The sequence below is a fragment of the Hippocampus comes genome, unplaced genomic scaffold (assembly GCF_001891065.2).
Source record: "Hippocampus comes isolate QL1 unplaced genomic scaffold, H_comes_QL1_v1.1 scaffold317, whole genome shotgun sequence".
Classification (NCBI taxonomy): Eukaryota; Metazoa; Chordata; class Actinopteri; order Syngnathiformes; family Syngnathidae; genus Hippocampus; species Hippocampus comes.
The window spans coordinates 995,256-1,023,142 of NW_017805531.1; the positions used below are offsets into that span (position 1 = coordinate 995,256).

General features: G+C 42.4%; 6 protein-coding genes across 6 annotated transcripts in view; 2 read left to right on the plus strand and 4 right to left on the minus strand.

Annotated features, from left to right (window-relative positions):
* Nucleotides 1-415: 415 nt before the first annotated feature.
* Nucleotides 416-5,665, minus strand: LOC109520487 (Y+L amino acid transporter 2). Its single transcript, XM_019877738.1, has 10 exons — nucleotides 5,462-5,665; nucleotides 4,508-5,031; nucleotides 3,853-3,978; nucleotides 3,634-3,778; nucleotides 3,310-3,433; nucleotides 3,055-3,158; nucleotides 2,030-2,126; nucleotides 1,764-1,913; nucleotides 854-1,037; nucleotides 416-771 (listed from the first exon to the last, which is right to left on the minus strand). The coding sequence occupies exons 2-10, from the start codon at nucleotides 5,016-5,018 to the stop codon at nucleotides 701-703; spliced, it is 1,512 nt and encodes a 503-aa protein (XP_019733297.1). The 5' UTR covers nucleotides 5,019-5,031; nucleotides 5,462-5,665; the 3' UTR covers nucleotides 416-700.
* Nucleotides 5,666-7,749: 2,084 nt separating this feature from the next.
* ripk2 (receptor-interacting serine-threonine kinase 2) lies at nucleotides 7,750-14,233 on the minus strand. The gene is made up of 11 exons (XM_019877737.1): nucleotides 13,687-14,233; nucleotides 12,824-12,977; nucleotides 12,316-12,471; nucleotides 11,632-11,789; nucleotides 11,506-11,555; nucleotides 11,241-11,402; nucleotides 10,848-10,933; nucleotides 9,950-10,051; nucleotides 9,749-9,845; nucleotides 8,781-8,987; nucleotides 7,750-8,275 (listed from the first exon to the last, which is right to left on the minus strand). The coding sequence occupies exons 1-11, from the start codon at nucleotides 13,884-13,886 to the stop codon at nucleotides 7,890-7,892; spliced, it is 1,758 nt and encodes a 585-aa protein (XP_019733296.1). The 5' UTR covers nucleotides 13,887-14,233; the 3' UTR covers nucleotides 7,750-7,889.
* A 70-nt stretch (nucleotides 14,234-14,303) lies between these two features.
* On the plus strand, nucleotides 14,304-17,384 carry imp3 (IMP U3 small nucleolar ribonucleoprotein 3). Its single transcript, XM_019877741.1, has 7 exons — nucleotides 14,304-14,844; nucleotides 14,935-15,042; nucleotides 15,621-15,695; nucleotides 16,326-16,405; nucleotides 16,506-16,557; nucleotides 16,650-16,722; nucleotides 16,809-17,384. Exons 1-7 carry the CDS (start codon nucleotides 14,708-14,710, stop codon nucleotides 16,833-16,835), a joined length of 552 nt encoding a protein of 183 aa, XP_019733300.1. The 5' UTR covers nucleotides 14,304-14,707; the 3' UTR covers nucleotides 16,836-17,384.
* Nucleotides 17,385-17,394: 10 nt separating this feature from the next.
* sec22ba (SEC22 homolog B, vesicle trafficking protein a) lies at nucleotides 17,395-20,170 on the minus strand. Its single transcript, XM_019877740.1, has 5 exons — nucleotides 20,007-20,170; nucleotides 19,222-19,331; nucleotides 18,671-18,831; nucleotides 18,455-18,601; nucleotides 17,395-18,030 (listed from the first exon to the last, which is right to left on the minus strand). Exons 1-5 carry the CDS (start codon nucleotides 20,079-20,081, stop codon nucleotides 17,876-17,878), a joined length of 648 nt encoding a protein of 215 aa, XP_019733299.1. The 5' UTR covers nucleotides 20,082-20,170; the 3' UTR covers nucleotides 17,395-17,875.
* A 20-nt stretch (nucleotides 20,171-20,190) lies between these two features.
* On the plus strand, nucleotides 20,191-25,818 carry LOC109520493 (uncharacterized protein C1orf21 homolog). Its single transcript, XM_019877743.1, has 7 exons — nucleotides 20,191-20,271; nucleotides 20,407-20,586; nucleotides 21,764-21,908; nucleotides 22,766-22,845; nucleotides 23,174-23,244; nucleotides 23,362-23,425; nucleotides 24,706-25,818. Exons 3-7 carry the CDS (start codon nucleotides 21,818-21,820, stop codon nucleotides 24,745-24,747), a joined length of 348 nt encoding a protein of 115 aa, XP_019733302.1. The 5' UTR covers nucleotides 20,191-20,271; nucleotides 20,407-20,586; nucleotides 21,764-21,817; the 3' UTR covers nucleotides 24,748-25,818.
* tsen15 (TSEN15 tRNA splicing endonuclease subunit) overlaps nucleotides 25,799-27,887 on the minus strand; it is a 3,273-nt gene continuing 1,184 nt past the window's right edge. The window contains exons 3-5 of the mRNA XM_019877742.1: nucleotides 27,143-27,278; nucleotides 26,634-26,831; nucleotides 25,799-26,426 (exon numbers count right to left, since the gene is read on the minus strand). Of these exons, the coding sequence (XP_019733301.1) occupies nucleotides 26,636-26,831; nucleotides 27,143-27,278 (332 nt within the window). The 3' untranslated portion in view covers nucleotides 25,799-26,426; nucleotides 26,634-26,635. The remainder of the gene's footprint in view (nucleotides 26,427-26,633; nucleotides 26,832-27,142; nucleotides 27,279-27,887) is intronic.

The window sequence follows — 27,887 nt, forward strand, 5'->3', positions numbered from 1 at the left end:
CCATCTTTTGGCATGTATCGAGAATTACCGTAATTTCCGCACTATAAGGCCCACCTAAAAGCATTCAATTTTCTCGAAAGCCGACAGTGCACCTTATAATCCTATGCGCCTTCTTGATTGATCAATATCCCGATTTCTTGGACATAGTATTTTAAATGTTCTAGAAAGTGCTTTGTGACATCTGCAGCGGTTGTGAAAGCTCGATATCAATAAAGCTGTATTGTGTTGTATTCCCTATAGCGTCGCTCCATCTAGTGGATGCATAATGCAACCGCAGCCACTATTGTCGCTTCTATTCCATATGCCTCATCAAGCAGTGCGCTCAAAATATGAAAACAGTTTTAAAATAGGCCATTAATTGAAGATGCGCCTTAGACTCCATAGCACCTTATCGTGCGAAAAATACCATACTCACCTTAATGGGTGGGCGTCAACTACTTGTGGATTTTTGTAGGGGGGCGGTTGTGCAAGGGGTCTTGTTCCATGTCGGCCAACTTTTTGCGAGTAGTGCATATTGCTTTTCAAGGCCAGCGCCCTCAGCAGTCATTTGATACCGCAGGCCTTTTTTTAAACTTGACCCGCCGTGTGACATGTTCACAGACACGTGCGGGGGTCGTTTCTCACTGCTCGCGGTGAGACGCAACATCAGCTCCTTCCTTTGAGAACGGTGGGCGGCCTCACGCCGATGTTTGTCCACAGCTCACTGTCTTTTACCGTCGGGTTGCGTCAAGCAACAGTAGAGTAGCTTTTGGGTGTTTCTGGTAGCAAACACTGTTGGGAAAAAAAGGAAGGGAATCAGAGTTTCATTCGGCACATGTGTAGAAAAGGAAACATTTTCAAAAGAGAAATTTACTGTTGAGCGGCCGCAAGAATTTTGGCCTCCTCTCCTCGGGCAGGTGGATGGCCACGTAATAAACGGGCACGCCGGAGAGGGCGATGGCAATGCCTATGAGAGAGTTGATGGTGTCTCCATAGAGAGGGACAATGACTAAGAACAGGCTGCACAGGCAGTAGATGAAAGGGAAGAACAAGGTCAGCTGTGGAGAGAAAGTACAGGGGTTGTCAAACATCTTGGCTCCAGAGACTTCTTACAGGGGGGCAATCTCAAATTTGTCCAAGGACCCTCTCATCATACAAACATAACAACCATGTGTACCCCCCGTGATGGAAAATGTTATCGTATCACTTTGTTTCCATGTGATCCTCTTCCTTGTGAATTGCAACACTCTGAACTCATTTGATTTTTCAAGAGAAAATTCCAACAACATTTCAATGACGGCTGAACGTTTATACGTCTCTGAAAGCATTTTTGTTGAATACATTACTGACATTTTACATTTTCAAACACGCAGGCACCTGATAGTTTGAAATTAAAAGGTGGCTGGTTTGGACACGATAGATACTGCGACATCTAGCATCTGAATTTTCTTTCATCAGCCTTTATTTGTCCTGCATAATTGCTTTTATAGAAAAGACCGAAACGATAAGTTCGTCTCCCTGCCTTGGTAACGGATCTGTTTGTAGGCTTAATCACGATAATCTCTTTCTGAGAAACGATGCGGATGATGTTTCAGTGGCGCTGTCCAGCTTGCTGTCAGCCAGTCGTCTACAAATGTGATGGTATTTGCAGCTGCTATTTAAAGCATTTTGTTGTTTTTTTTTTTATTATGTTTCCATCTGTAGAACACATTACATTCCTAATTTTAGCAAAAGCTATTTACATATTAATCCGACTTGACAAAAAGCATAAGCAAACTCAACACCTTCACGGGTCTGGGCCTGTCGGGCTGGGTGAAGCGCAGATGGATGAGGCCGGCCACAGACAAGCCCACATAGAGCCAGTAGCTAAAACTGAAATAGTTGATGAGCTGAAACACATCCTCCACGCATAGAAAAATGAGGCCCATCAAGCCCTGCAATGATACAAAAAAAAAAAGAAATAGTCATTCATTCAAAGTTTTTTTTTTTTTTTTTTATGAATGTATAGAATTTAGATGTTCCATTCTAGTTTGAGTTGGGATGTCCTCACATTAAACAACACTGCAGGGATGGGTGTGTAGCGCTTCAAATGGATCAGGCTAAGGGTGTCAGGGAGGTGACCCTCTCGAGCGCCCACAAAGTACAACCTGCAACATAAGGATATTTTTGAGTTATCCTGGACTAAAGGTGACTTGTGCGTATGTTAGAGCAGTGGCAAAAGTACTCTTCTCTGTCCTCGTCTCAAAAAGACTTTTAGTCTACGATGTGATCAAATTTGAGTCCAAATCGGTCAATCCATGACATACTGCATTCCGACTTGCAAATGTAACTCAGCAAAAGATGAGACGATTAATTGTGGCTGCCGGTTAGTTATTAGCATCTAAACTGCTCATGTTTACGTGGGCAGACAAATTTTCATGCTTTCCACTCGATCACTTGGGTGCAACTTGTTCAAATGATTGAAGAGGTTTCTTGTATGACCTTGATTTTGACGACATATCATGCGCAACAGCTTCCTCCACCGCGTCGCTCTGGAGGGCGGGAGGAACTTGTCAAAATAGTTTCATCTTCGGAAGTCATGGTTGCTCATCAGCACCGCGTTTAGCTGTACGTTAGGTCAATTTCTTACTATTACTTTCTGTTTCCTGTGTCTTCTTTCATTTATTGGCGGATTCTGTTGATTTCAACTTGCAAATCAATGTTAGAAGGGGGACTCCGTTTGGCTAGAGTCGCGCACATTTTTAGCCACGTCTGAGGGAGTAAATAGGATCACAGTTTACGACATGAGGCTCTCATTAGTGTAAAATGTGACAGTGTAACTTACATTCTCATCAAATAAAAGTTGATTTTAATCGTTTGGAGTACGATTAATCCACTGCTTTGAGTACAATGTACTCTGAATATTTTACTCTCTTCCAAGTGTAATTTTTACTCTGTTTAAACTGTGACCAAATAGTCTTTTTAGAGTGAAATTTACTGTGTAGTACCAACACTACTGTTTGAACTCCTTCACCTACTTAGATAGTTAAGTGTTTGTGCGTCATTACTTGCCACTGCTGCTGATTCGAAAATTACCTTGAAGCAGCAATAATGGATGCATTTAGCCCTCCATAGCAGGACATGGCCACGGAAACAGGGATGATCCATTTGAACGGTCCCAAAACTTCATTCCCAAAAGTCTGTGTAATCAGATTTTGCATCCTCAATTCCGAATAATCACAAATCAGTGAAATCACATTTCATGTCGAACGGGGAAAATACGTGTTGAGTCAAAGCATTCCAGGAAGAGCAGAACTAAATTTAGCAGCACGATGACTGTTGATGCCTCACCACAGCGACAGCGTCACTGGCCAGCAAAGAGGGCATGTCCAGAACCACATAGTAGGCCACATTGGTCATCACATAAATGATTGTCACGATGGGCATGGAGATGGCAATGGCCAGGGGGAGATTCCTGCGAGAAGAACGATACATTGTTATCAAAGAAAGACTGTCGAGAAGGAGTATATGGAGTCATTGTATAAAAAATGGTTGAGGAAAGGGCCGTCTCCACTCATACAGAATGTGATGATGTCATCGGACGAAACATATGTGCAGGCAAAGCAGACAGCGTAAAAGAGGAACACAAGAAGAGGATTTTCAGTCTTATTTTACCTCTCTGGATTCTGAATCTCCTCTGTGACAAAGTTGAGTGTGTCCCAGCCAGAGTATGAGAACAACGCTGCGTATAAGGCCAAAGCGATGTCTCCAGGATCCGTGGTGGAACCCTCAAATGGACTTTCAAAGCTTTTTGTCTCACCTAGACAAAGAAATTGAGTAAAGAAAGCCACTTTGTCTTCAGATGATTTGGTTTGTTGATTCATTGCTACTTACCGGTGGACAACTTCAGGATCCCGACCATTATGATGAGGACGAGGGCTGACAATTTAGCGTATGTGAAGATGTCCTGCACCATCGTCCCCCACTTCACGTAGGCGCAATTGATGAAGATGATCATGCCTGGAGAAGCCAGAGGAGACAGAAAACAGGCAAAGTTTTCCCAGGGTCCCAAATGAAGGACAGCAAAATGTATTCTGTCACTGAGTTTGCGACATTGTTAGTGTTAAATCCATCCATCCTTTGCATGCTATTCAATTATGTTGTCAGCAAGATGTACTCTGTCACTGAGTTTGCCACATTGTTAGTGTTAAATCCATCCATCCATCCTTTGCATGCTATTCAATTATGTTATTACAGTATGTTTGTACGAAGTGCAATATTGAAGAGTGGTATTTTCTTCATAAAAAACATGTTACAAAAAATGGTTGATGTTTTTCGGAGGGCCTGGAACGGATTAATAGCATGTCCATTTATTTCAATGTTAAAAGGTAATTTGAGATATGAACATGGTCACGGAATTCATTGAATTTGGACGTCAGGGCTCCACTGTATTTGTCACGGTTTTCATTTGGTGGCCATGATCCAGCCATAACGTGATGAGATGGGCAGTGTGTTGATGACTAAAAAAAAAATCAAATCAAACTCTTACATAGGCAGGCTGCTGCAATGAGCCGTACGGCATTGTATGGAGGACTGCAGGTTGGATAATAAGCCTGCACCAGATAGTTAGCGAAGGTCAGCGAAATGACAGCTTGGCTCGCTGGCTCCATCAGAAAGATGGACGTCCACAGGCGGATGAAGGCCAGAAAGCCACCGAACGACTCCAGGATGTAAGCGTAGCTGGCTCCAGACTTGGTAATGGTGGTGCCCAGCTCGGCGTAGCACAAGGCCCCGAACGCCGAGAAGATCCCCCCGAGAGCCCAGATGACCAAGGAGAGTCCAAACGAGGTGCTGTGCATAAGGACTCCCTTCGGGGAGACGAAGATCCCAGAGCCGATCATGTTGCCCACGATGAGGCAGACCCCGTTCATGAGGGAAATTTCTCTCTTCATCTGCATTTTGCCCTCTTTTGGAGCTTTTATACCCTCGTCGGATGGAACTCGGCCTCTCGGGCAGATCGTCTGGGATATGGCCCTCATCTTCTCTCTTAGTTCACCCATTATTCAGGCGGCGCTGAGGGAAAGTCAAACTCTGTTGAAATTATAGTCCACATTTACAAGTCATATTTGAACAAGTGAATCTCAAAACTTTATCCTCATAAAATTATACGTTGAATCGGATAGTTACTAGGAAGAGCAAGCTGGCAATGCATGACTTTTTGTTGTTCTCTCACACAAAAAAAGGGAGCCGCTTGGGTCAACAACACAAAGTTACAAATGTGAACTTCTGACTTTTCTCACAGGGACATAGAACTCCATGCTACTACCAAGCTTGATGTCTATGAACAGGCTCATACAATTAAAAAGGTCATGCAAGCTATCAAATTCCCCCATCGGATCATCAGCAGGCACGTTTCTCTCTTTGGTCCAGTCCAAGAGTGTGGCCATGAAAGGAACAAAGTGTTCCAGATGAAATATCTCAGAAGACAACAGGAATGACTTACCTTGTTGTTCAGATCAACTGCTGTTTTTACGAATCTTCCTGCGATGGGGCCACTGACACTCCCCAGAACGAGGCCGTGAGACCTTCGCGGGCCCACGTTGAGCAGTCGTACGCGGCGAGACAGCCGGTGAGGCAACCCGACAGCTTAGCTCAACTACATCTCACATGTGTTTTTCCAAGCTCCATGCAAAACTACATTCTCTCGTTCCCGTCTGTGCTATTTTCAGTCTGGGGGCAGATCTTGCCCTCCCCCCTCGACAGAAGACAGAACAGGACACTTCTGGGTCAAAACTGTCAACCTGCATGAGCAGAGAAAGAACATGTAGTCAGCATGTAAAAGAATATCGCAACTGGTATGGACTGTATACTAATGTAGAAATTTGGTTTGGTGTAATTCATTCTCTAAAAAAATGTGAATGAATTAATATAACATTATGACTTTTTGCCTCAAAAGAAACAACATTTCCATTCCAATGGGATTTAGGTTTACACGTTGTCATGAATTCGGATTATGAGGGGGGTTCTTGGAAAAATGCTCCCCCTGTAAGGGGTCTCTGGAAATAAAAAGTCCGAGAACGCCATGACCTAAATATAATGGCTTTGTATTTTTTTTTTAAACTCCATGACTTCAGTGAAAAGGCGAACTAAGACACACAGCTTTGACTTCAGATATCAGTCAGTGCCGCAGCTGCAATACAACCACTGAAGACTCAGTTTGAGGAAGTGAGGGCAGTGATGAGGAAGAGAGCAAAGCCACCAAATGCAGCAGCGTATAATGTGATGCAGAACTAGTAGCAAATAAAAAAAAAATACCAAGCTTTTGCTCACCGCTCTATTCATCTCTTATCTCGTTTCAGAGAATGAACAGGCACTTCTGGAACGCCGTTTTGAGCGATCCAGTTTATGGTTCACATACTAGTCCGAGCTTTGTCCTCATGAGACAACGCACAAGTTGAACGACTGTGTCGAACGAGACTCTTCGCCCCCCCTCGGCCCTTATACACTGTTGGACAACATTTCTACCACGCTAGTCAGACAACTTGGGCATACAGTCAAACCTCGTTATGACCAGAAAGTACAACAATGTCCCGAGACAATCAGTAGAGTTGGTAGCAAAGAGAGGCGTTCGACGAGTACGCTGAATTGTCTTCAGGTTGAGGACAAAGAGAGTATGTGGAGATAACTGTAATATTTTTGAAGCGATGAACCAAGAAAGAAGTCCCTGGACGGGTCAAAGAACACTTTAATCGGACTCCAAGTCAACCCTACTTTTGCAGTTTGTTTCCAGCTTCTTAAGAGCCATCATATACTGTATTCATCTTTGCTCTAGTGCTGAGAAGGTTTGCATTCGTCAAATGAGGCGACATCCAAGTGACTGCAAACAACATACAAACGACATACCGACGCGAGACTTTGTCGAGCAGCCTCTGAATAAAGGCGATACAAACACCGCAAAACACGGAATCTTCGGAAAAATAAAATCACAAGTACATTTCTTTTGATCAGTGGTACTCAAATTGGGGTTCAGAAAATAACGTGCGATAAATTGTCATATGACTGAAAAATATCAATCATATGTCAATGCATCGTGCAAGATTTTTTTTTTGAATGGGTTTTATTACCACTTTTATTTTATTTTATTTTTAAGAAAAAAAGGCATCTATTCCAAAATAGAAGTTTTGATTCCTTTTTATCCTGACAAAACAGCTTATTGTTTTTCTAAAGACGACAATTTGTTTTCTTGAGAAGAAAAAATACAACTTGATTTGCATAAATGACAACTCTTTCCCACGAAAAAACACTTCCAAAAAATAAAAAAATAAAAAATGGGCAACTTTGGGGTTCACATGGTAGTTTATGTTCAATTGGCATAAAGGAGGAAAATGGAGCCAAAAGCAGTGGGAACCACTGACAAAAAAACGACAATTAATTCATTCCATTTCTTTTGTGCAATTACAGAGAATGATGCATCCATTTTCTAATCCGCTCAATCCAAACCTCCATCATTGGGTGTGTGTGGAAGGGATTTTTTCACAAGTGGAGATAAAATATCTGGCTGGGCTCTTTTCAAGTCATTTAGCAAAACATAAAGGCTCGCCTACAAGTAGACTACGGCTTTCAACGTGCAAAGAAAAGTCCATTAATTCGCCGTTCCATCGGCGATTATGTTCACTGCATCTTGGAAGCAATTTACCTCCCATAGCCACATCTTTTCGACTGACACCGGTGGCGCTTCCTGGCATGTGCGACATGTAAGGCCGCAGGCATCCGCATTGCTGCGCGGGTAGCAATGGCTAACATCATGACGTATTTTATATCTTGTTTTTCTAATCAGTTCCTTTGGAGTCTTTGTCACCCAGAAACGGTGAAAAGGCCCATAGAGCAATTATTTGGCACATTCTACAATCTGGACGGTTCCTCATGCGGGCCTACATGTTCCTCGGGATGTTGTAGGACACCGAAAGTGGCGGTGCGCTGGGCACCAAGACCGCGTTGGGCGAAACGATTTCGTTGGGGAACGGCTGGAGGCCCATCTGCTTGTTTTGGTGCAGCTTGTGGACGACGACTCGGCAGAAGTCTTCACCGTGCCTGTGACAGTTGTCCAGGAGCTGGCGCACCTTGGCGGCGCGCGTGGCCTGGTTCACCACCAGTTCGTAATCTTCGCGCATCAGCATGGAGCGCGCGAGCAGGGCGTCCAAGCTCTGATTGAGGCAGGCTTCCGTCATCTGGGCCACGATCTCCTCGCGTCGCGTCGACATCCACTGACCGATAGGACCTTGCGAAGGCGACGAGCTGCGCAATGGAGGCAAATTATCTGATGGGAGGAAGGAGACGAATGATATGGTTGATTGGAAAATGTGGCAAAACAACAAAAACCACAATTATTCAATCAATCTCTGTTCCCTAATCACAAAGAGAACTTTTCGCAATTTCTTCTAACTCGGCTAAGGCCACTCATCGCAAAAAGAAGGGCCGACCTACAGTGGAGCATGGTCGCAACAACATCATGTGTTTTACAGAGCTGGAACTGGAACCTTTGACAAGGTGCGAGGAATTATGAGCAGTTCAGACAAAATGACAGTAAAAGCCTACGAGAATAGCTGAAATGTATTTGGGTAGAACGGGAAGCATTTGAAAGGGTGGCAGGTGCGTGCCAACTCCCATTTGACACGAGTTTGGGAATTTGATCTATTTTTCCATCTTGCAAAGCCATCATTTGAGAAGGGGCCAGTCGACGGGTTCTAGCGACTGTCTCTGGTGGATCGGGAACGATTCCAAACACAATGAAAATTGTGTGTCTGACTGAAATGCGCTATCACCTTGTGGCTTTGCACAGTTGACACGGAGTGTGAGGGCGTCCAACTGTGTTTCGCCCTCGGCTACGGGCAGAGCAGTTTTGAGAGATTTGCTGAGGTCGGTGATGGGCCGGGCGCTCTGGAAGCCATTCAGATTGTTGGCAGCGCAGGGGTCCTTCAGAGATTCGGGGAGCTCCAATGTATCAATGGCGACTGATGATGGAGGTCCCTCTGCGGGGGGCACAAGAGGAAAACGAAAGCACCTCACGTCAGCAAGTATATTTGTAGCATTATTTCAGCAGGTTTCGTTTTCGACTAAAATGGGGTAATCATTCGAATTCATTTTGTCCAATCAAACAATTAAGTGATACTTTTACATACACATCAAAAAGGATTATTGTGTTCATCAGTTCCATCGTCATAATTAAATGAAGTATGAATAGTATTTTCAGAATTGGTTAATTCATTGTGATTAAATTAAGTATGAAGATGGAGAATCTATACATGAGTTATTTTAATTTTTTGATTGATTGGTTTGTTGATTTCATTTAAATAGAAAATATAAAATGAGTAAAATAAAAAAATTTTTTTTTAATTAATATATTAAATAATTGGCCTTCTGAATATTGTAAAATGTGTTGTGAGTAAAATTTTTTTTAATTGTTAAAATTAAAAAATAAATACATTATTTTTGTCATTTCTTTTTCTTTATTTTATCAAACAACTGGTTCGGTCATCATAATTAAATTCAGTACGATAAGTCATTAAAATCAGAGTGAATTTTTGTAATGATCATGACTTGATTTTATGTTCACTTTAAAAATCAACCGTGGTCCTTGAGCACTAACGTTTGGCCCGCCCACATTATAGAAAAACTAAATCCGGTCTCAAAAATGACATAAAACGATTTTTAGGCTCACTCTCTCGATGTGATGAAACTTGACTTTCCAACAAGTGTGTGCAACGATGGCGGCGAAAAAGTTGAGTGTCACCTTTTGAAGGCTCCGTGTTGGTGCTGGTGAGCGCGCCCGGCAGCGACATGTCTGTTTCTTGGGATGAACAAGAGCCTGAGCCTGAGGTGGAGCTCTCCTGTCACACATCAAGGGGGGATGATTCACATTTGCAAGCGCACACAGTGAATTAACTTTTTTTTTCTTTCTAGTCATCGCACATGCCGGCGCATCCCAACTGACCGGCCACGGGCGAGACGTTTCCCTCAGCTTCGTCAGAGTTTCATCCTCAGCCGGTTTCTGGCTCTCGGGCTGCGCTGAGCAGCAGCTGGATCGCTGGGTCAGCTACGGATGGAGAGGGAGACAAAAATAAGTCACGCCGACTAGCGACAAATCAATGTTGCCCATAACCTTTATTGAGCCGTCAGAAACATTTTTCCGCATGCCGCCCAATGAGTTGAAAAGAAAGCGATGACTCTGTTGTATGAGGGTGGATTAACAGAGAGAAACTATTTGGAAGTCAACAATTTTGAGAGAAAGTGAAGATGGGGAATTTCCCCACAGCATATCCGATGCTCTGTCACGACACAGAGTTTGGGAACCACCGGGTTACGTAAGATGTTTTCAAACAACCAGTCTTTTATAAGCGAGAACCTGAACGTTTCTGAAAGCCAAAAGTGTGATATGTTTTTCTCCGTCCGCATTCACGAGACCCACAGCAAGGGAACATTACCATCCCACGTGCGTTGATATGCAATATGGAGAAGTAACCCCCCCCCTCCTCCCCCATAACCACTTAAGAGTTAAGGAGACATTCACACATGCACATAGACACTTGAGAGGAAGGTCACGTTAGGGGAAACGATGTTAAGTCATGACCCATCAGCCTTTATCACTCCCGCTTTGCTGCGCGTCACCTTCCGGGGGGACTTTCTCAAGGATGAACTTTGTGAAACAAACACACGTCACGGCCATACGCCATTCAGATGAGATGGGGGACAGTAAATGTTGTACCGTGTATGTGTCATGCAACCAATACTTGGGACTCAGAGTCAGGCAAGACTTAATCAGTAATGAAGCAAATAACTTCCTGTAAGAGGTGAATTACGGTTTGACTTTAAAAAAAAAAAAAGGGGCTGACCTTTGACTTCTTAATCTCTAGTACAGCCACAAGGAAGTCGATTTCGGTGAACTTCCTCACCATGGGCTCCAGCTCAATGAGACACTCTGAAACGACAGCGAGGATCTCACAATGTGACTCGAAATCCTACAAGCACCGAAAGTCACATTTTAACATTCAAAGCATTCCCACTTGAAGTTGTTTAGCACTTTCAGGCCATACACGGAACTATTTACCACTTTCCCCAAATTCGCACTTTTTCACTCTAAAATTGACCGATCCCGAGAAACCAAATCTATACCGAACCTCGCCGAAGGGCAAACTCGTCGCCGACGGGATCTGTCCACGTCGCCGACACAAAGACCGGAGTTGGGGTTGAAGAGACAAGTGTGCGGTGCGTGTGCGCATGCTCACTGAGGAAAGAAGGTCGTTCGTCGGGGTTCGCGGTCCAGCCGCAGGTCATTAAGCAAACGAGCGTATCTCTGCTGGGGATCTGATCGGACAAACTGGCGTAGCTGGTGTCGGGGCGCATCCCGCGAAGTACGTTGAACATGATCTTCATGGGGTTGGTCACTTCTGACACACACACCAGTCAGACTAAAGTCACATCGACAGCAAGTCAACGAAATCCGAGAGTGAGCAAGCGCAGATGGAGAAGAAGAAAAAAAATAAAAATTACCGTCATATGGAATTTGCCGGGAAAGCACCTCCCACATGATGATGGCGTAGCTTTATACGAAAGACAAAAAACAGGCAGACACGTGAGCAAGACCACATGACTGATTGTTGACTGACATCGTCTCACCTGTACATGTCATGTTTGACGTCAGCACGGCGGCTCTTGGAGGGTTCGTACTCCTCAGGGGGCATGTAGATCACCGTACCCCCAATTTCTGACGGTTTGGACCCCGAGCCTTTACTGACAGACAGCTGGCGCCACTTGGAAAGACCAAAATCTGCAATCTAACCAGAAAGAAGATCATCAGCGTGTCGATGCACTGCAGTGACATTGAGTGTTTAAAAAAAAAAAAAAAAAATCAGTCAGGAGATGAATAAAGGACAAGTACGTTTTTTGAAAGTGGAGTACAATGAATTCAACAACATAGAAAAATCCTCAAATCGAATTTTGGAAAGAAATTAGATAACAGTTGATGATGCTGTCGCCAAGCCAACATGCCAAATAAATTGCAGGCTTGAAAGTTGGTTCATGGCATGTAATCCTGTTTTATCACAAATTTTCAAATGATCATTTTTAGGAGGTTTCGACAACATTCGTCTATAAATAGTATCATTTCTCGATAAAATTGTATAGCTCTGGATAAAATACTACCCCGATGAACATTAACCGAAAAAGAGGAAATCTTCAAATAGTCTTTAATTATCCCAGCCAGAGGCTTCAGCGGTTTGTGATGTCAGGATTGCTCAGTGAAGCATGTCTTCATTATAATTAAAAAAAAAAAAAAAAAAAAAAAAAGCACCCTGCACACACCTTCACATGGAATTCGCTGTCCAACAGAATATTCTGTGTCTTCAGGTCATGGTGTAAGAGTGGCGGGGACATGTTGTGAAGGAAGTTGACTCCCAAGGCGATCTCGTACAGGATCCTCAGTCTCAAAGGCCAGGCGAGCACGGGGTACATGTCCTTCTACATTCACACGACACACAAATTCACAGACAATTTTTACCAAGGTGAGTTGATGATACGAACCTTTGCCTAGTAACTGGCTGAAAGACAGAAAATTCCCCCAATTACATTTGGCTTTTCTTCATACTTAAGAGTATAAATACATGACAGTTTCACTTTTGTTTCCAGGAAGAACCGCAGCATTACCGTATGTGATCAAACTTGCAGTCCTGCGCATTAATCGGTGCCCAAAAAAGAAGCTCTCAGTTTCAAAAAGGTTCGTGACCCCTGCTCTGATATCTCACAGTGTCTAAAACACCAGACAGATCTTGTGACAGTGATGACATGATACAGGAGGCACATATGAATCTACCTCGTGCAGCAGTTGGTCCAGGGAGCCATTGCTCATAAACTCGGTCACAATGCAGAAGAACTCCGGCTCGTTGCAGATGCCGAAGATCTGGATGATGTAATTGAAGCGGGCTTTATGGAGGACCTCTGCCTCCTTCAGCAGACACTTCCTCTCTCTGGAACACGGACAGATACAAATTAGCCTTCACAAACAATTCAATAAATCCTTGATGTGAGGTAAGGGCTCAGGAAATGACCATATATGACTTTTTTTTTTTTTAACCCTGATTGAATTTTCACATCAATCATTATTTACAACAAATCTCACCTTTCTTCTGTTCAAACGACACACAGTGACAGACAGTTCTTTTACTAAATGGCAACAGGTGTAACGACACTAACTGTTGCCATTCATAACCAGTAACTGAATCAGTAACTGAAGCAGTTTCAAAAGGGTTTGTGAGCACAACCTCGATCCGCTCGTGTTGACACCAATTACTACTTTTCTATTAGGGGATTGTGAGCGCGGATGGTTGTTCGTCTCTGTGTGCCCTGCGAAAACAACTGGGATAGGCTCCAGCACGCCCGCGACCCTGAGGATAAGCAGCTTAGTAAATGGATGGATATTAGAGGGGGCTTTTGGCTGCAGGTTCGTTTTTTTGATAGGTTCCTCAGAAAAAAAAAAGATCAATTTGTGACTGTCAAACCACAATACAACTTTTGTTTGGAGCAGGTTGTTGTGTAAATTACGTGCCTTGGTTCATTAAAAGTTGGAAAAACTGAATTTGACCAAAGGTGACCCCGCCCCGCCCACTCAATACTACATCCCGGCTGCTCCATCTTTATACTATACAAAGAGTAACCACAGACATAAACACGTGGTACCTTTCGCCGAACGGGGAGTCCAGTTTGAGACACTTGATGGCCACGGTAGTTCTCCAGTCGGAGTGCTGAGCCTTGAACACGGTGCCGAAGCCCCCTCTGCTTAGGTAGTACAAGTCGGTCAGCTTCTGGTAGGGAATCTCCGGTAAGGTGCTGGTCAGACAACCAACGTTCACGCAGCCCGTAGCCGCGTGTGGCTCCATCGCCCAACGTGAGCCTTCGAATTTCCGAAGGTCTCGGATGCGCTAGACTGCCGTAAAAAGCAGAAGTGGCCTTTTCGAAATACGCAAGGGGGAGGAGCGGCAGCGTGTTCGCACACATCTCATGACATTACGTCGTTGTGCGCTAGCGAGCTAAGCTAATGAAGAAGGGAACGAAGGAATGGTGCATGGGAGCGGCACTTCAGCCTAATTGCTGGAGTAGAGATACACACCCCGACACCAAAGTTCAGGCCGGGATGTTTCGGTTTGTGTACTTCATCTGCTAAATAATACGGCACCGCCCTTCAAGATAACTCGGTCACCACTCACGAGTAGACTGAAGTAGGCGGGTTTGTTATTGTTCATGACGTCACGCTTCGGGGTTTGTGAGGCCGCCTTCAGTGTCATCGGACTCCGCAATTTCAGGCGGTGGCCATATTTCGCGTCTCAGTGGTACACTACAGTGATGTAGGATTTAATTCGTTCCGTCAGTTTACTCGTATATCAAATTAAATATCCCTATGGGAACGTATGAAAAGGAAATGATTACGTTTCAGGCCCCACAGTTCGTTTGTTACATATCGTTGGATTATGTTAACAGAAAAATACTTTATTCTGTCATTTTGAGGTGAGATCAAATGCTCTACCCTCTTGTGTAAAGTGGTGCATAAAAGTCACTTCCTAGTCTTGTCGAGAGGTGGCACTATTTAACATCAGAGTTCCGGTTTTCACCAACGAAGAGAAAAGCTTGCTTCCCGTGTCTCCAACCACGCAACGTGTGGGTGAAAACAGTAAGCACAAAAAGAAATTTTAAATAGTACAAAATGGTCCGGAAATTGAAGTACCATGAGCAGAAGTTACTGAAGAAGGTGGACTTTATTAACTGGGAGGTGGACAACAACATTCACGAGGTCAAAGTGTTGAGGAGATACCATATCGAGAAGAGGGAGGACTACACTAAGTAAGCAACCGATAGCTCCTTTCGCTGTGTATATAAAATGAAAGAGACATACATATGAATTAAAGAGTAAAAGTAGTGTTTCTTTCTTAGGTACAACAAGTTGAGTCGGAACATCAGGGACCTGGCACAGAAAATCCGGGACTTGGACGAGAAAGATGGATTCAGAGCTCAGAGTACACATCGTCTACTAGAAAAACTGTAGGAGTTTAATCAATAAAATAATATAATGGGGGCAAATAAATAATTATTTGTGGATTTAATATCATCCCAATGACCAACGTGGATGTCTGGGTAAGCAATTGGAGAAGGTGCGCTCAATTTGCTTGCCCAATTGTCCATTACGGGATAACGGCTACTTGCAGTTAAATATACAGTATTTGCAACTTCAAGTATCCTTGGAAAAGAGGAATTAATATTCTTGTGTTAGTAAGATTAGAACTGTACTTTCCCAAATCGTGGGGGTGGGGGGGTTACCATTCAACACACATTGTTGAAGTGAAACATGAAAATGAAAGGAAAGAACTAAAATTCATGCTGCATGGATAACAAATCTGGAAATTTTACTAACTGTTGACGACACCCCCCCCGCATTGGTTAATATTAGTTTGAGAAGCAATTAATGGCGGGGGGGGGGGGTACTTGTATGACCAGTGTTTCAAATATATATTGTACTTTGTGCACACATTACATATAATTCATGGCCTAAATAAGCATTTAAATGGTCAATTTGTAAGCAAGTCTATGAGTAAAACTAATGCATTTTTTATTCTTAATAGCTACAGCACCGGACTTATCCCCACCAAACAGAATTTGTCTCTCACGGAGAAAGTTACGGCTTCATCATTTTGCAGGTAAGACTCTTACTACTTACTGTGTGTTGGTGTGTCCATGGCCATACTTTTTCACCGTTTTTAATCCGGTGAAATAGAATGAAACAGCACAAATTACTGGGTACGGTCAAAACCAGGAATCATCTGCTTCCCCTTGATTGTAATACGGTTAAAAGAAATTGATGAGGGTTAGCTAAAATAAGAAGATAAGAAAAACCTAAATTGGTTTCACAATGGAGAAATTTCCAATCACCAGCAGCAAAAATTGAGGGGGGGGGGGTGGAAAAAGAAAGGTATAACATGCACAAAATGTTTAAGAGAAAAAAAATGAACTGTACATGGTATAGAATGCAATACAAAAATACAGATAAAGAACATATATGCAACTGCAGAAATGCTGTGTAAGGTGGATTCGTTTTTAATCACTATTTTGTATCTTGCATTCTTTGCATGTGGAAAGACCCCCTTGCCAATGAGATGCATCGAAAGGGGCTTCCCCTTAAACGCAGTAAATAGGAAAATAGAAAGTGTACTTGAATGTTCAAAAACAAATTGAAGACTAAATGCAAATGTGTTGTACTTAAAATTTTGGTCCCTTTTGATTCCATCTGACCTTCTGTCCTTGTAAAAAAAAACAATTCACTCCCACAGGAGGAGGCTTCCCTGCATTATGCTGACCCTTCGAATGGCCCAGAACCTGAAAACGGCCATCACCTTGATTGAGCAAGGACGTATCCTTCACTATTTATTAATGTCAGCACATTTGTACTGGATGGTTTTGATTGTGTCTCAGGCGAAAACACATTCCAGTGGACCTTCACTTGTTCTCAGATGTGCGTGTGGGCCCGGAAGTTGTCACAGATCCAGCGTTTCTAATCACAAGGTCTGGAAAGTTATCTTCACTGAAATACTTTGAAACAAACTGCTGCAGACTTGGAAATGTAGGAAATCTTTTTTTTTTTTTCATCTTTGCAGAAACATGGAAGATTTTGTGACCTGGGTGGATTCCTCAAAAATCAAACAGCATGTCATGAATTACAATGATGAGGTGAGCGTTGCTGTAAGATTGACTTGCAAAGTACTACTTCATAAGATCACAGCCTTTTCATTAATTGGCCCCTTCTTCTTTTACAGAGAGACGACTTTGACATGTTTGCCTGATTTCTTTTTTTTTTTTTTTTGCCACGTTCATTCTGCAACAAGCCAGATAAAACGGGAGATGTTAAACTGTCATCAATAAGGAGAAAATGACCCGTCGGTATAAATTATTTGCTACCCACAAACTTGTAAAGACAAGCAAAGTCTCACCCACCACTCTCAAACACAAGATCTATCGTCTCCATCCATCATTTCAAAATTGCGATGCAATTTCTGAAACAGTCAAATATTGCACATCTGGTGTGCCATCTAGTTGTTTGAGATGTTACAAAATGTCATTAGAAACTGGGCAAACTTTCAGAGATGTTTGTTTTGTTTGAACCGGAGAAGACTTCTGAGGAATATTGTGAAGACTTATGAGCAAAATTTTTTTTTAATTGGGTAAAGTTCGTGTGAATCACCTTTTTGTAAAACTAGGCTTTTTGGATCATGGATCGGATTGTACAGATACGTAGTAGTTACGTGTCTAACAAAATGGTTCGTATGTGCTGTGTAAACATTGTACACTTTTCTACAGTACTGATATCAATACATTTGACAAGAAAACACTGACATCTGGGTATATTTTTTAATCCCTTTTAAGACTTCCAACTTTGTTAATTGTTAACATTGAACATTTTTAGTCACAGTTTTTAAGGCTTAACTTAAAGATATCTCCCCTAAAACAAACATGTAAACATGACTCATCAGCACAGTTGAACTTTTTGAACGCACCACACACGAGCCTGCTTCCAGAGCAACACTCTCCCAAAGTCACTCGACACTCATTGTCTCTAACACGGCCACTGTTGAAACATTTGCCTTCATCATATGGTCGCTGTTCTGAGCATTTATTCAATATCCCCCCGTAGTTGTCCTGCACGTGAGGACAAAGAGTGCACAAGAGCATTGCCCTGAAGATGGATAGATGGATATTGAATAAATGCTCAAATGGCTTTCCGTAATACAACCAATGAACTCTACCTCACCTGTTAAGGCACAGTGGTAATCAATTTAAACATGCTGCTCTCTGAGAAATCCCTCCAAACGTTGTCAAAATTCCATCAGAGCCACCAGAAGCGTACATAGATGATGAGTGTGATGACGAAGACTGCCACAGCAGCTACTTTGGCGTATGTGGAGCGGGTGTTGAGGTACTTGGCATCGCTGCGGTACTTCTTCGACAAGGTGGACAGATTGCTGGCTTTTGTGTCAAGGGCTGGTAGAAAAACAGATTACTTAGAGCTTTCACTGACACACTTAGGGGTACAAATATAACCATGATATATTCCGATTTATATGATCAGAGAACTATCCATTGAGCTTGTAGTTTGAAGTGCTTACAACAACTGCGTGGTGACGGATCGTCTGCCCCAAGTACAATTGATTGGTCCGAAAATATTTTTTTCACTCCATAATGTACCATGAATTGTGGTCATGTCAAAGCTATGTCTAATAGAAAAGTATTGCTTTGGTGCCATCTTGGGGCCGAAGAACTATGATGATGTGAGGGGGATGAGCTTCACTTAGTCAGGCCATAGCCTTAAATATCCATCCATTTTCAAATCTGCTTATCCTCACAATAGTGTTCTGCGATTAGTTTTTGTAACCTGGCCAGAACTAAAAAGGAAAAAAAAACTTACCAGAAAGTGCTTCTCCACGTTGCAGAACTTCTTCAATGTTGGCCACCATAATTTTTTGAACATCCTGCAGCTCTGTGTTGATACTACCCAAGTTCCTCCTGGCCCTACTGTCAATGTATGACTTTTTGGTTTTCTGTATGTATGTGTCTAGATGAAGAAAGATATGACATTTAGAGTTGAGGAGACATCATAATGTGCAACAAAAGGAAGACTTACCAAACTCGATGAAGGAGTATGGCCTTGTGACTGTGGAAATCTTCCTCCCATACTGGTCAGAAAATTCACGATGAAGGTCCTCCAGGTAGGCAAAGACAATTTTCTTGGGGAAAGATGGCTCGCAAAGGGACAGGTAGCAAACATCTTCTGCTATTAAATAACTGAAATTAAGATACACCATTTCAGGCATACAGCTACCAGGCAAACTGGACACCAACGTGAACAAGGACTTTACAAATATGTACCCTCCAAAAAATAAATACAGTGAACCCCGGCTATTGTGTGGTTCAGATATAATGTGTACAGCTTGAAGCAAGCATACTTGACCTCTTATTTGTAAAATTGCAAATGTGAACAGCGCAAAGCAATACTTTAAAATTGGTGTTATACCATAATAATTCAACTAAATCTATTTTTGATATGGTCTCCCGATATCGCAGATATCCACCTATCTGGAATGTATTTGTGCAACAAATGAGGGTTCACTGTAGTGTGCATTTCTCATGATGCCACCGACATATCTATTCAACTCGCTTCCTGTCTTGACTTACTGAAAGCTGATGTCTTTTGCTTCCAGCGTGCAGCGGTCTGGACTTTGAGCATTAAGTTTGCGGCACAGCTGCTTGGCTTGACTCTGGTACTGCTGGAGGTCTCTTCCTGACTGGCAATAAGAACAACATTACATTTAAAATTTCAGAGAAAGTCAACTTAAGTTCACCTGTGCAGCTTTACATTATAGTGCAGTTTCGGTCCATTTTCAAATTTTACCTGGCTGAAAACCCCAAAACTTTTTATGAGGATTGAATGCCTGTCTACAGCATTTGGCCAGTATGACTGTCAGGAATGAAATCCAGATGATTGGCAATTTCATGTTAGGTTAATAAAAGTTGATTACACGAAAGTGAACTGCCAGTGAGCTGAAGCTTATCCAAGCAGATACACAGTTTGGTTTGGTTCCATATGGTTGACAAATAATTCAATTCCACCCCATGGCACAAGGCACCTTTTGCCATTCATACAACAAAACTGTAACTTTGTGTTCAACTAAACAGGCCCACGTGTGAGAATAACTTGTCATTTAAGCATATATACTTTGTGTGTTTTATGCCTCGTCGTGAGATTGTTCTATAGGAGAATATCACTGAAAACATTTATGTATTTTTAAATTTCAATGAAAAAGAATAACTCCAAATACACACGCCGAATTTTCATATACAGAATAAAAACCCGAGGTAGCGCGTTATCATCGTTATATTATCTCGGATAGGCAAGCGACTGTCAAACATTTGAAAACATGAAAGGGGTTTGGTGAGAGGAGTTAGCTTTCCATTCAAACCTGATCATTCTCTTGCATGGAAGCGGCGAGCGGCAATCCGTCCGCCACACGAGCGATCATTGTCAGGAAAATCATCCTCCTGGAGGTTGAAAAACTCGCACGCGTTAACTTTTGTAACCCCGAGACGCCAAACTTCACGAAGTTTTTTTTTTTTTTGGGGGGGGGGGGGTCAAGTTGCCGACGCGGAAGAGAGGAGTTGGACGGAAATCAGCGGTGCGCCGGTGAAATACGTCCGTGTTACACCTGAAGCCAATGCAACTCCGTGGTGGGTTTCTCGGTCGAGTCGAGGAGATCGTCGCCCACAGTCGATTTCAAAACAGCATCATTTTTGTTTTTAATACCATAGATTCGTTAAAGTCATTGTTTCCATTGTGTGGCTTGGATGTGTATTTGTATCGAGTTCAGGGTATAATCGGCATCATCCAGCGACCGGCCAGACAGCTGGCAGACGGACTTACTGCATCTCGACTTCGGATGCTGCCTCCAACCAAGAGGCGCAGATGCGGTCTGTCTGGCTCCAAAAACCCTCTCTAATCTGAAACCTGAGGACTGACCCCTTAATAATGGATACCCCTGAGAGGTAATTTTTCGCTTATCATATTTGACAGTTGAAAATCGTTGCGTATGTAGTCATGCGCGATGGCAGTTTTCCCCCCATTTTTCCCCTCATTACTTATATGTGGCATAACCCTAGCCCGCCTCGGTGTTATTTTGGAAATTGAATCAAAGCCTTCATACTTTACAATCTCTCACTCATCATGACTGATGAGTGATTGTGGGCTGCAGTCAACCCGACAGTTAAAAAATAGTTGTGTTGTGTCTGGCTCAGATAACTGCATCTGGACTTTCAGTTTGTTCACCAAGAGAGATCAATCCCTGGCCCACAGCCTGATGCAGCTCACTTTTATAGATCAGGTCTGTGGTGGATGGAGCAGCCGCCAGTTTAATCCTTGAGAGTGTAACAGAACCCCACCCCCACCTCTGGATGCACTAATCAATGACCCCACTGAAAGGCCTGGAGAGAGAGGGTGAAAAAAAGGATCCATTGTTTCGGTGCAGCTGGCACCACCGTGCACCCTCTTTGGCAAGATCAGCGCTGGTGTGAGTGGACCGAGCCCGGCTAGTCATTGTCACTCCAATAAGGGCTGGGAATGAGACGTGCTTTAACCTGCACGAGGGCGGTGCTGCTGCTGCTGCTTCATGACTAATTGATTATGAGAAATGAGTGGTTTCAAGCTGCGGGTCGAGGGAATTGTGCCAGCACAGTTCGGAAAATGAACAACTTAAAGAGGTTTATTCTCCTGGCTATGGAGGTTATGTTGTGCTTGATGTATGCTGGAGTATTCAAATGGTCTCCCTTGGCCTGTGTGCAGTGATGGGAAGTGGGTTGAGTCACCACAAATTGTACTCAGTTAAAAGTACTGCTATTTTTGAATAATGTGGCTCAAGGAAAAGTAACAAGTACGATTAATACCAAAAATTGCTTTTGTAAATGTAGCATATTACTCCAACCTCTGCACTTACAAAAGTAATAGTCATTAAAAAAAAATCACACTAAAGTTAAAAACAACACAAACAAATGAGTCACTGCAAATGTAAACCTGGGTACATTTCAGATTCTGTATTTAAAAAAAAAAACTTTTACTTACGAACAGGAGTTGAACCAATATATCTGCTTTAACCAGTCTTTTTTTTGTACTCAAATATCTCTATTTTTACACAAGTACAGCACTCTTCACTCTCTCTCTTCCCTCCAGACTTGACCGTGATGCTCGCGGGTGAGGAGGAGCGAGGCTGAGGAGGAGGAGGAGATGGGCTGCACCTCCACCAAGCAGGTGTCTGCAGTACCCAACAGTGAAGAGGACCAGAGCAAAGCCCACAGCAATGGAGACCTCTTCTCTGGTCAGTTGATTGTGCGCCCATTACACTGCTGTCTTCAGGTTTCCCCCAATATATTTTTGATGCAGATTAAACTAAACAATCTATTTCTATATTCCATATTATATTATTAAGAGTATTATAATTATGCAAATCTGATGTGGTAGAGAAAAAAATGGATTGGATTTAAAAAAAAATCTTAAACAATTGTTGATAAGTGTTATTAGATAGCCACACTGGACACAACATACAATAACATAATAATGCCCTGAAAGATCAAATTAAAAAAAAAAATTACATTCACTATTCACCCATTATTTTTTTTTCCAGTGAAACTTATCCTCAGGTAATTGCTGTAAAACGTGCCTTTTTTGTGTGTGTACAATGCTCTAAGATGTCACAAGATAGTGTCAAAGAATTGGCTAATAGGAAAGTAGTAATTGGTGCCAAGGGAATATGTCTTGAAAAATTATCCTGGTTGTACAAGTAGTTTGCATTGCACTGAATCACAAGGGGATGATTTTCATTTCTTACAATAGTTGGATGTTTGCATGCAGCGAGTATTTTAGCTCCTCGCTCTCTGAGCGCGTGGGAGCCAGAGGAGGAAGGGGTGGCCACGCAATTGTGAGAGAAAACGCGGGGAGAGGAGAATCAGGCTGACACCTCGTGTGTTTGCCGCTCGCCAAGCTTTGTGTGGAGAGGATTTGAGTCGCAGCGTGAGAAATCAAGCACATAATTACTTAGCCGAGAACTGAAGTGTGAGAACTGCATGTGAACCGAGGGGAGAGGGAGGATTGGAGCCACCGGGCGTTGGTGTCATGGATTAATACAAGGAGATGTGCTCCTCTCTGCCTCTTTTGTCTCTGCCCATTCGTTCGCAGATGAGTACAAGATGAAAGGAGAGGAGAAAGTCAAGTACATCAGTGGACAAGAGGCAGGAGGGGATGGCCAGGACAGCATGGTTTGTTTTTTATTTATTATTTATTTATTTTATTTATTTCACTGGGACGGTACACATTAATCAACATAAGAATAAACAGTGTAAATGCGACGGATTTAGCATAGCATTATTATACTTACTTGTATACGTTACATTTATTATTATACTGTATGTTGTTTACATATCAAATGGAATGTGTATACTGTATTTGTTTTCTAAGGGATGAATGAAAATAGCCTGACATTTCACCCAAAAGCCAAATATCCCTAACTTTTTGTGAGTAGTCTATATACTAGTGTATATTTGAGTATACGCAGTAGTAGAAGGTCTGTATTTTTATGTCCTGCAGGAGAAAAGTGCTTTGCTTGGAAAAAGTCAAAACATGGATGAGATGGGATCAAATGAAGATGGAAAAATACTGTAAGAGTCACTGGCCTATGATGTTGTATTTCCATATCAACATCACATTTGTCTAGGTATTTTGTTTTGGGGCTGTCGTGTTACCCTGCGCACCCCTGACTTGTTTTCTCCTTACAGGAGCATTCATTCCTCAGAGAGCCAGCAAGAGTTCTTCAGAATGCTTGATGAGAAAATTGAAAAGGTATGATGAGAGGACACATTATATCTTTGTATAATGAGGGAATGATGTGGTCGAGGTTAATCCCGACTGAGGCAAATCTACAGCAAGTGACAACGCGACTACACTGACCATAAAGGGACAACAATCAGTCAACTTGGTTTGTGATCGTGGCTTCATTGGAAATAAAGTGGTGCCTTGAGATCCGAGTTTAATTCATTGGTGACCACGCAAGTAACTATAAATCATCCCATTAAAATTAAAGGAAATTAATCCATTCCAGCCTTCCCCTAAACACGGGGGAAAAAATCAAGATGTTTTTTTTGGAGGGGGGGGGAATGTAAAGTACATTTCTTGAGTCTTCTCCTGGTGTGTGCAACTTGGCCACCGGGCGGCAGTATAATGCAGTCATTAAGTCACCGTTGCTCTTTGTGACTCATAAAATGCATTTAATATTTCGTCGTCTTACGCAGATTATAAGCATGTGAGTATTGTGATAGCCTGTCTTCATGTTTTGCTTCAGCATGTGTTAAAATATCCGTTTGGCTAAAGGGTTATAACATTGCCACTCTCGATGCTAATCATTAGCATTTTCAATTATTTGTTCGCATTAAGCTAGTGGAGGCAAAGTTGTTCAGTTTATTGTTATACCACAAGTCGAAATTGTCCTTGTTTGATGTTTAAGGTGACTGTAAACTTCAAATGGGAGTGGCATTAAACATCTTGAAGTTTCTTTTTTGAAGAATTGTTCACCGTTTGCCAGTTTGTAAAATCATGAAAAACGTTGGGTCACTTGTATCTCAAGGCACCAATGTATGATTATTCTTTATTGCTTGACTTTAGGAATCTGTTTCTTCAAGATTTATTGTCATCTTTTTCATTTGAGAAAGTATTTCTACTTTGTGTATTTCTCTTTTTCACTGCAGTTACCTTTTGTCTTTTTCAAAGATACGGGTCTGCCTAAAAAGTTAACTCAGTTCAAATGGAAGTCAAGTCAAACAATTTATTTGTAACATGTTCTATGTGCCCCTCGCATTTAAACACTGTACCGGTATCTCGGGGCGCAACCATTTTGACATTGTTGCCCTCTGCTGTCGACTGGAATTGAAGTCAAAGTGCCCTTGGGCTCACATTGCAAATGTTACATGATGAAAATGGGTGGATTATTCTACTTCCTTCTCATCCCACCAACGCATTAAATCAAAATACCGCATATTATTGAAAAAAAAATTGACTTGACCTCCACTTAAAGATGATAAAAATCTGTGTTTAATTCTGATTATACTATTTTGTATTACTTTCAGGGCAGGGATTACTGCTCCGAGGAGGAGGAGGACATGACATAGCACTATGACCATGCATCTTTCAGCCATCAGATGGAGAGGATGTCAGTGTTGCAATGGGCAAGTATCATTCCACCTACGTAAAGGGCGGAAGGACAAAACTCCACTGAGCAACTTCTTGCCCGTATGCTCAATACGAAGCTCCTTCTTGTTTAATCCAGCGACCAAAAATCAAAGACGGTTCAGGAGTTGAGGAGAATACTTCGGTTCAGTTTACTTTATTGAAAAAGCCATCACAGGATGTCAGGGATTTCGGGATCAAGAGGAACTCTTCCCTGCTTGGATTTCGCCTCAAAGTCAGTATACACGGCTGGAAGTTTACGACAAGTCAGAAAATAGGGCTTCATGCATGAATGGTTCTGATTTTTCACTTCAATATATTTATGGGGAAAAATAAGATCCGTATCTTATACCTAAATTGGATGCCCCAATACATGAAGGGTGTCCGAGTTGTGTTCCTCTCAATGAAGTCATCGGAAAAATGAAAGTTAAAAAAAAAAAGAAGAAACATGTATTCAGCAAATCGAACCTCTTTGCCTTGAGTCATGTTTTCATGATTTTTGGTTTTTCATTGATGTTTCAAATCAGCTTCCATGCAGCTTATGGAGACTTTAAGCCTGGTGATTTAAAAAAATAATAATACATTTACAACAGAGTTAGTCGAGCGTACAATTATAGAGTAAAACTGCGCATACAGATGTTTCATGCATGAGGCCCACTGTGCCCATATGCCTCCCTGAAAGGTCACCAGGTTGACTTCTGCATTCCAGGAAACAATATGAATCTCTTTTCTACAATTTCTGGGCCAAAACTAAATGTCTGTGTGTCTACCCACATTTTTTTTCTAATATATTTATGAGAAACAAGGCTCAGGGTTGCTTCCTGTCATCACTGCACATTTAAAACACTCACACGGTCGGCTTACTATGTACTGACCTGCTTCAATACCGCGTCCAGATGAACCCCGCTTGGGTGAAGTCACATGTTGTTCGGAGTCTGTATTTCACTCACCAGTGTTACTGTGTAAGTCAATGTTGGTCTTTTGTTTTTCTAGAGAAAAAAAATGTTGTTTTTTTTCTTTTTTTAATAACTGATCTCCACTGCTGTTGATCCAAATGTGTTAAGTAAAACTGGCATCTAAAGTAAAAGTTCAACCTGCACTAAATAATTTCTCCACTTTTGGTACATTGCAATAGAAAGCCGATGGATCACTTATTCCATAACCTTGATATCCTGCTTCAAGTCCATATAGTGCCACTATTGTATGACATTTCTGCACACGAAGAGGATAATTACATGCTCCAGCACAAGTGGACATCTGCACGCAACTAGAACTACTTGTGAAGCGCATGGACCTTCAGCTGAATATGAAGGATATCGAATAAATGCTCAAATGGTTTTCCATAAAATTGTTGAGCATTTTTTTCTCTATTCTTCTTATCCATCCTTAGGCCGTACCAGCAGGCCAAAAGTGGCACTAGTAAGTAGAAAATGATAACTAGTAAGACACAGTCACTCTACTAGTTGTCTAAGGGGCAAAGAGTGTAATTGTACATGAACCTGAAGCTGGATATCAAGGCGACGGAATAAATGCTCAAACAACTTTGCATGCCTGGACTTCTTGCTTTGGAATGGCCCAACCAGAGCCCAGACCTAAATCCAGATGAACTCTATGAAGTGACCTGCAGAAGACTGATTGCCACGCAATCGCACATGTAAAGGTCTAATCTGAATATTTTTGTATTGCCAGAAACATTTTGGATCACGGGACCTCTGATCAAGTAGACTTAGCATTACCAGCTAACGGAGTCAAAATCTGAGGCTCCTTCAGCATCCTAGTAGGCCAACGCAGAAAATTGCAATGTGGCTAAACGTCCAAACAGATGCGCCATCATTTGTGCTTCCCGCCGGACGTCAACTGCTGCTGTCGTCTCTTCCTGTGCTGCCGGCGTCCCACATCCTGGAAGGGGCCTGCTGGTGGGTCAGGGGTCACCAAACCGTCAGTCAACCTCTGGTAGACCAGCGTGGAGTCCGAGGCCACAGCACACAGCAGCATAGGAAAACCTCTGTCCAAAACCTGTCGTATACTGTTAGGGAAGACGGTAAATATATTGCATTTATGGATCACACTTTAATGACTTCACAACCCTGCAAGTTAATTTGCTCCCAAAGAATCAACGTTTGTCATACTTTTTACAGTTATCCTACCACTTACCAACATCATCCTGAAAATGTACTTGATAATCACGGCAATGTCTGCCAGTAGGGGACAGTAACATTTGTCTTTTTGTTGATGATACGTGACTTGCTGATTTACGTATAGAAACATGTAGAATTACTCAAAACATAAACAAGTGCTTTCCAGTCTTTGAAAAAGAAGAAAATGTTTCTCCCTCACTCGTTGTGGCTCAGAGACCGGTGCACAGGCAGTGGCAGAACTGAGTGGATGGCCGATCCTTCCTTCTCTTTCGCCTCCAACAAAACCAGCTTGAGTTCGTCACTTTTAACACAGGACACTTCTTTCCAGTGACGCACTGCAAACATTAAGGCCATCCAACTGTATTTGTACAGCACCATTCATACATAAGGCACATCCATAGTGTTTTATAGGGAAAAAAATTGAAGAAAAGATGCAAATCAATCATCCTTGACATCCACCTAAAGATCCATGTCCTAGTATGTGCTTTGTACTCACAAGTAGGACAACTAAATGTTGCTAGAAAGGTACAATTGAATTAGTTCACAACTGCATGTACTTGGATTTGGGTGATATAGGCACAAATTATAAATATCTTGATTTTAAAAAAGTGGCCTGCGACTCTCGTGAGGATAAGCGGCTCAGATAACTACTGAATAAGACTGTGTGAATGTTTCACTCTACATGTATTTTGTGACAAAGGTTGCTTTGACTTCTTTCGTCCACTAGATGTCCCTAGTGTTGCTTTCACGGAAGCACCAGAGGTCTGAATCTGTTTCAGTACAATTGGAAGGAAAGCCCCATCACTTTATGAAGCTTCACCCGCCCATGTCTAATGATAAGATTGAGGACGATACATCGCACACCCCTGCGATTGGCTGACAACTGGTTCAGGGTGTCCCCCGCCTACTGCCCGAAGACGGCTGGGATAGGCTCCAGCGCCCCC

Excerpts from the sequence above, each read along its gene's own strand:
- LOC109520487 (XM_019877738.1), bottom strand. The coding sequence starts at position 5,018 with ATGGGTGAACTAAGAGAGAAGATGAGGGCCATATCCCAGACGATCTGC. Across the intron at positions 3,159-3,309 it reads CCAGTGACGCTGTCGCTGTG|ACTTTTGGGAATGAAGTTTT; the intron begins GTGAGGCATCAA and ends CTGATTACACAG. Across the intron at positions 1,038-1,763 it reads ACAGGCCCAGACCCGTGAAG|CTGACCTTGTTCTTCCCTTT; the intron begins GTGTTGAGTTTG and ends TTCTCTCCACAG.
- ripk2 (XM_019877737.1), bottom strand. The coding sequence starts at position 13,886 with ATGGAGCCACACGCGGCTACGGGCTGCGTGAACGTTGGTTGTCTGACC. Across the intron at positions 10,934-11,240 it reads CGAACGACCTTCTTTCCTCA|AGTGTCTCATTGAGCTGGAG; the intron begins GTGAGCATGCGC and ends CTGTCGTTTCAG. Across the intron at positions 10,052-10,847 it reads TAGAGATTAAGAAGTCAAAG|CTGACCCAGCGATCCAGCTG; the intron begins GTCAGCCCCTTT and ends CTCCATCCGTAG.
- imp3 (XM_019877741.1), top strand. The coding sequence starts at position 14,708 with ATGGTCCGGAAATTGAAGTACCATGAGCAGAAGTTACTGAAGAAGGTG. Across the intron at positions 15,696-16,325 it reads ACGGCTTCATCATTTTGCAG|GAGGAGGCTTCCCTGCATTA; the intron begins GTAAGACTCTTA and ends TCACTCCCACAG. Across the intron at positions 16,406-16,505 it reads CACCTTGATTGAGCAAGGAC|ATGTGCGTGTGGGCCCGGAA; the intron begins GTATCCTTCACT and ends ACTTGTTCTCAG.
- sec22ba (XM_019877740.1), bottom strand. The coding sequence starts at position 20,081 with ATGATTTTCCTGACAATGATCGCTCGTGTGGCGGACGGATTGCCGCTC. Across the intron at positions 19,332-20,006 it reads CCATGCAAGAGAATGATCAG|TCAGGAAGAGACCTCCAGCA; the intron begins GTTTGAATGGAA and ends TCTTATTGCCAG. Across the intron at positions 18,832-19,221 it reads GCAAAAGACATCAGCTTTCA|TTATTTAATAGCAGAAGATG; the intron begins GTAAGTCAAGAC and ends TCTTAATTTCAG.
- LOC109520493 (XM_019877743.1), top strand. The coding sequence starts at position 21,818 with ATGGGCTGCACCTCCACCAAGCAGGTGTCTGCAGTACCCAACAGTGAA. Across the intron at positions 21,909-22,765 it reads CAATGGAGACCTCTTCTCTG|ATGAGTACAAGATGAAAGGA; the intron begins GTCAGTTGATTG and ends ATTCGTTCGCAG. Across the intron at positions 22,846-23,173 it reads GGGATGGCCAGGACAGCATG|GAGAAAAGTGCTTTGCTTGG; the intron begins GTTTGTTTTTTA and ends TATGTCCTGCAG.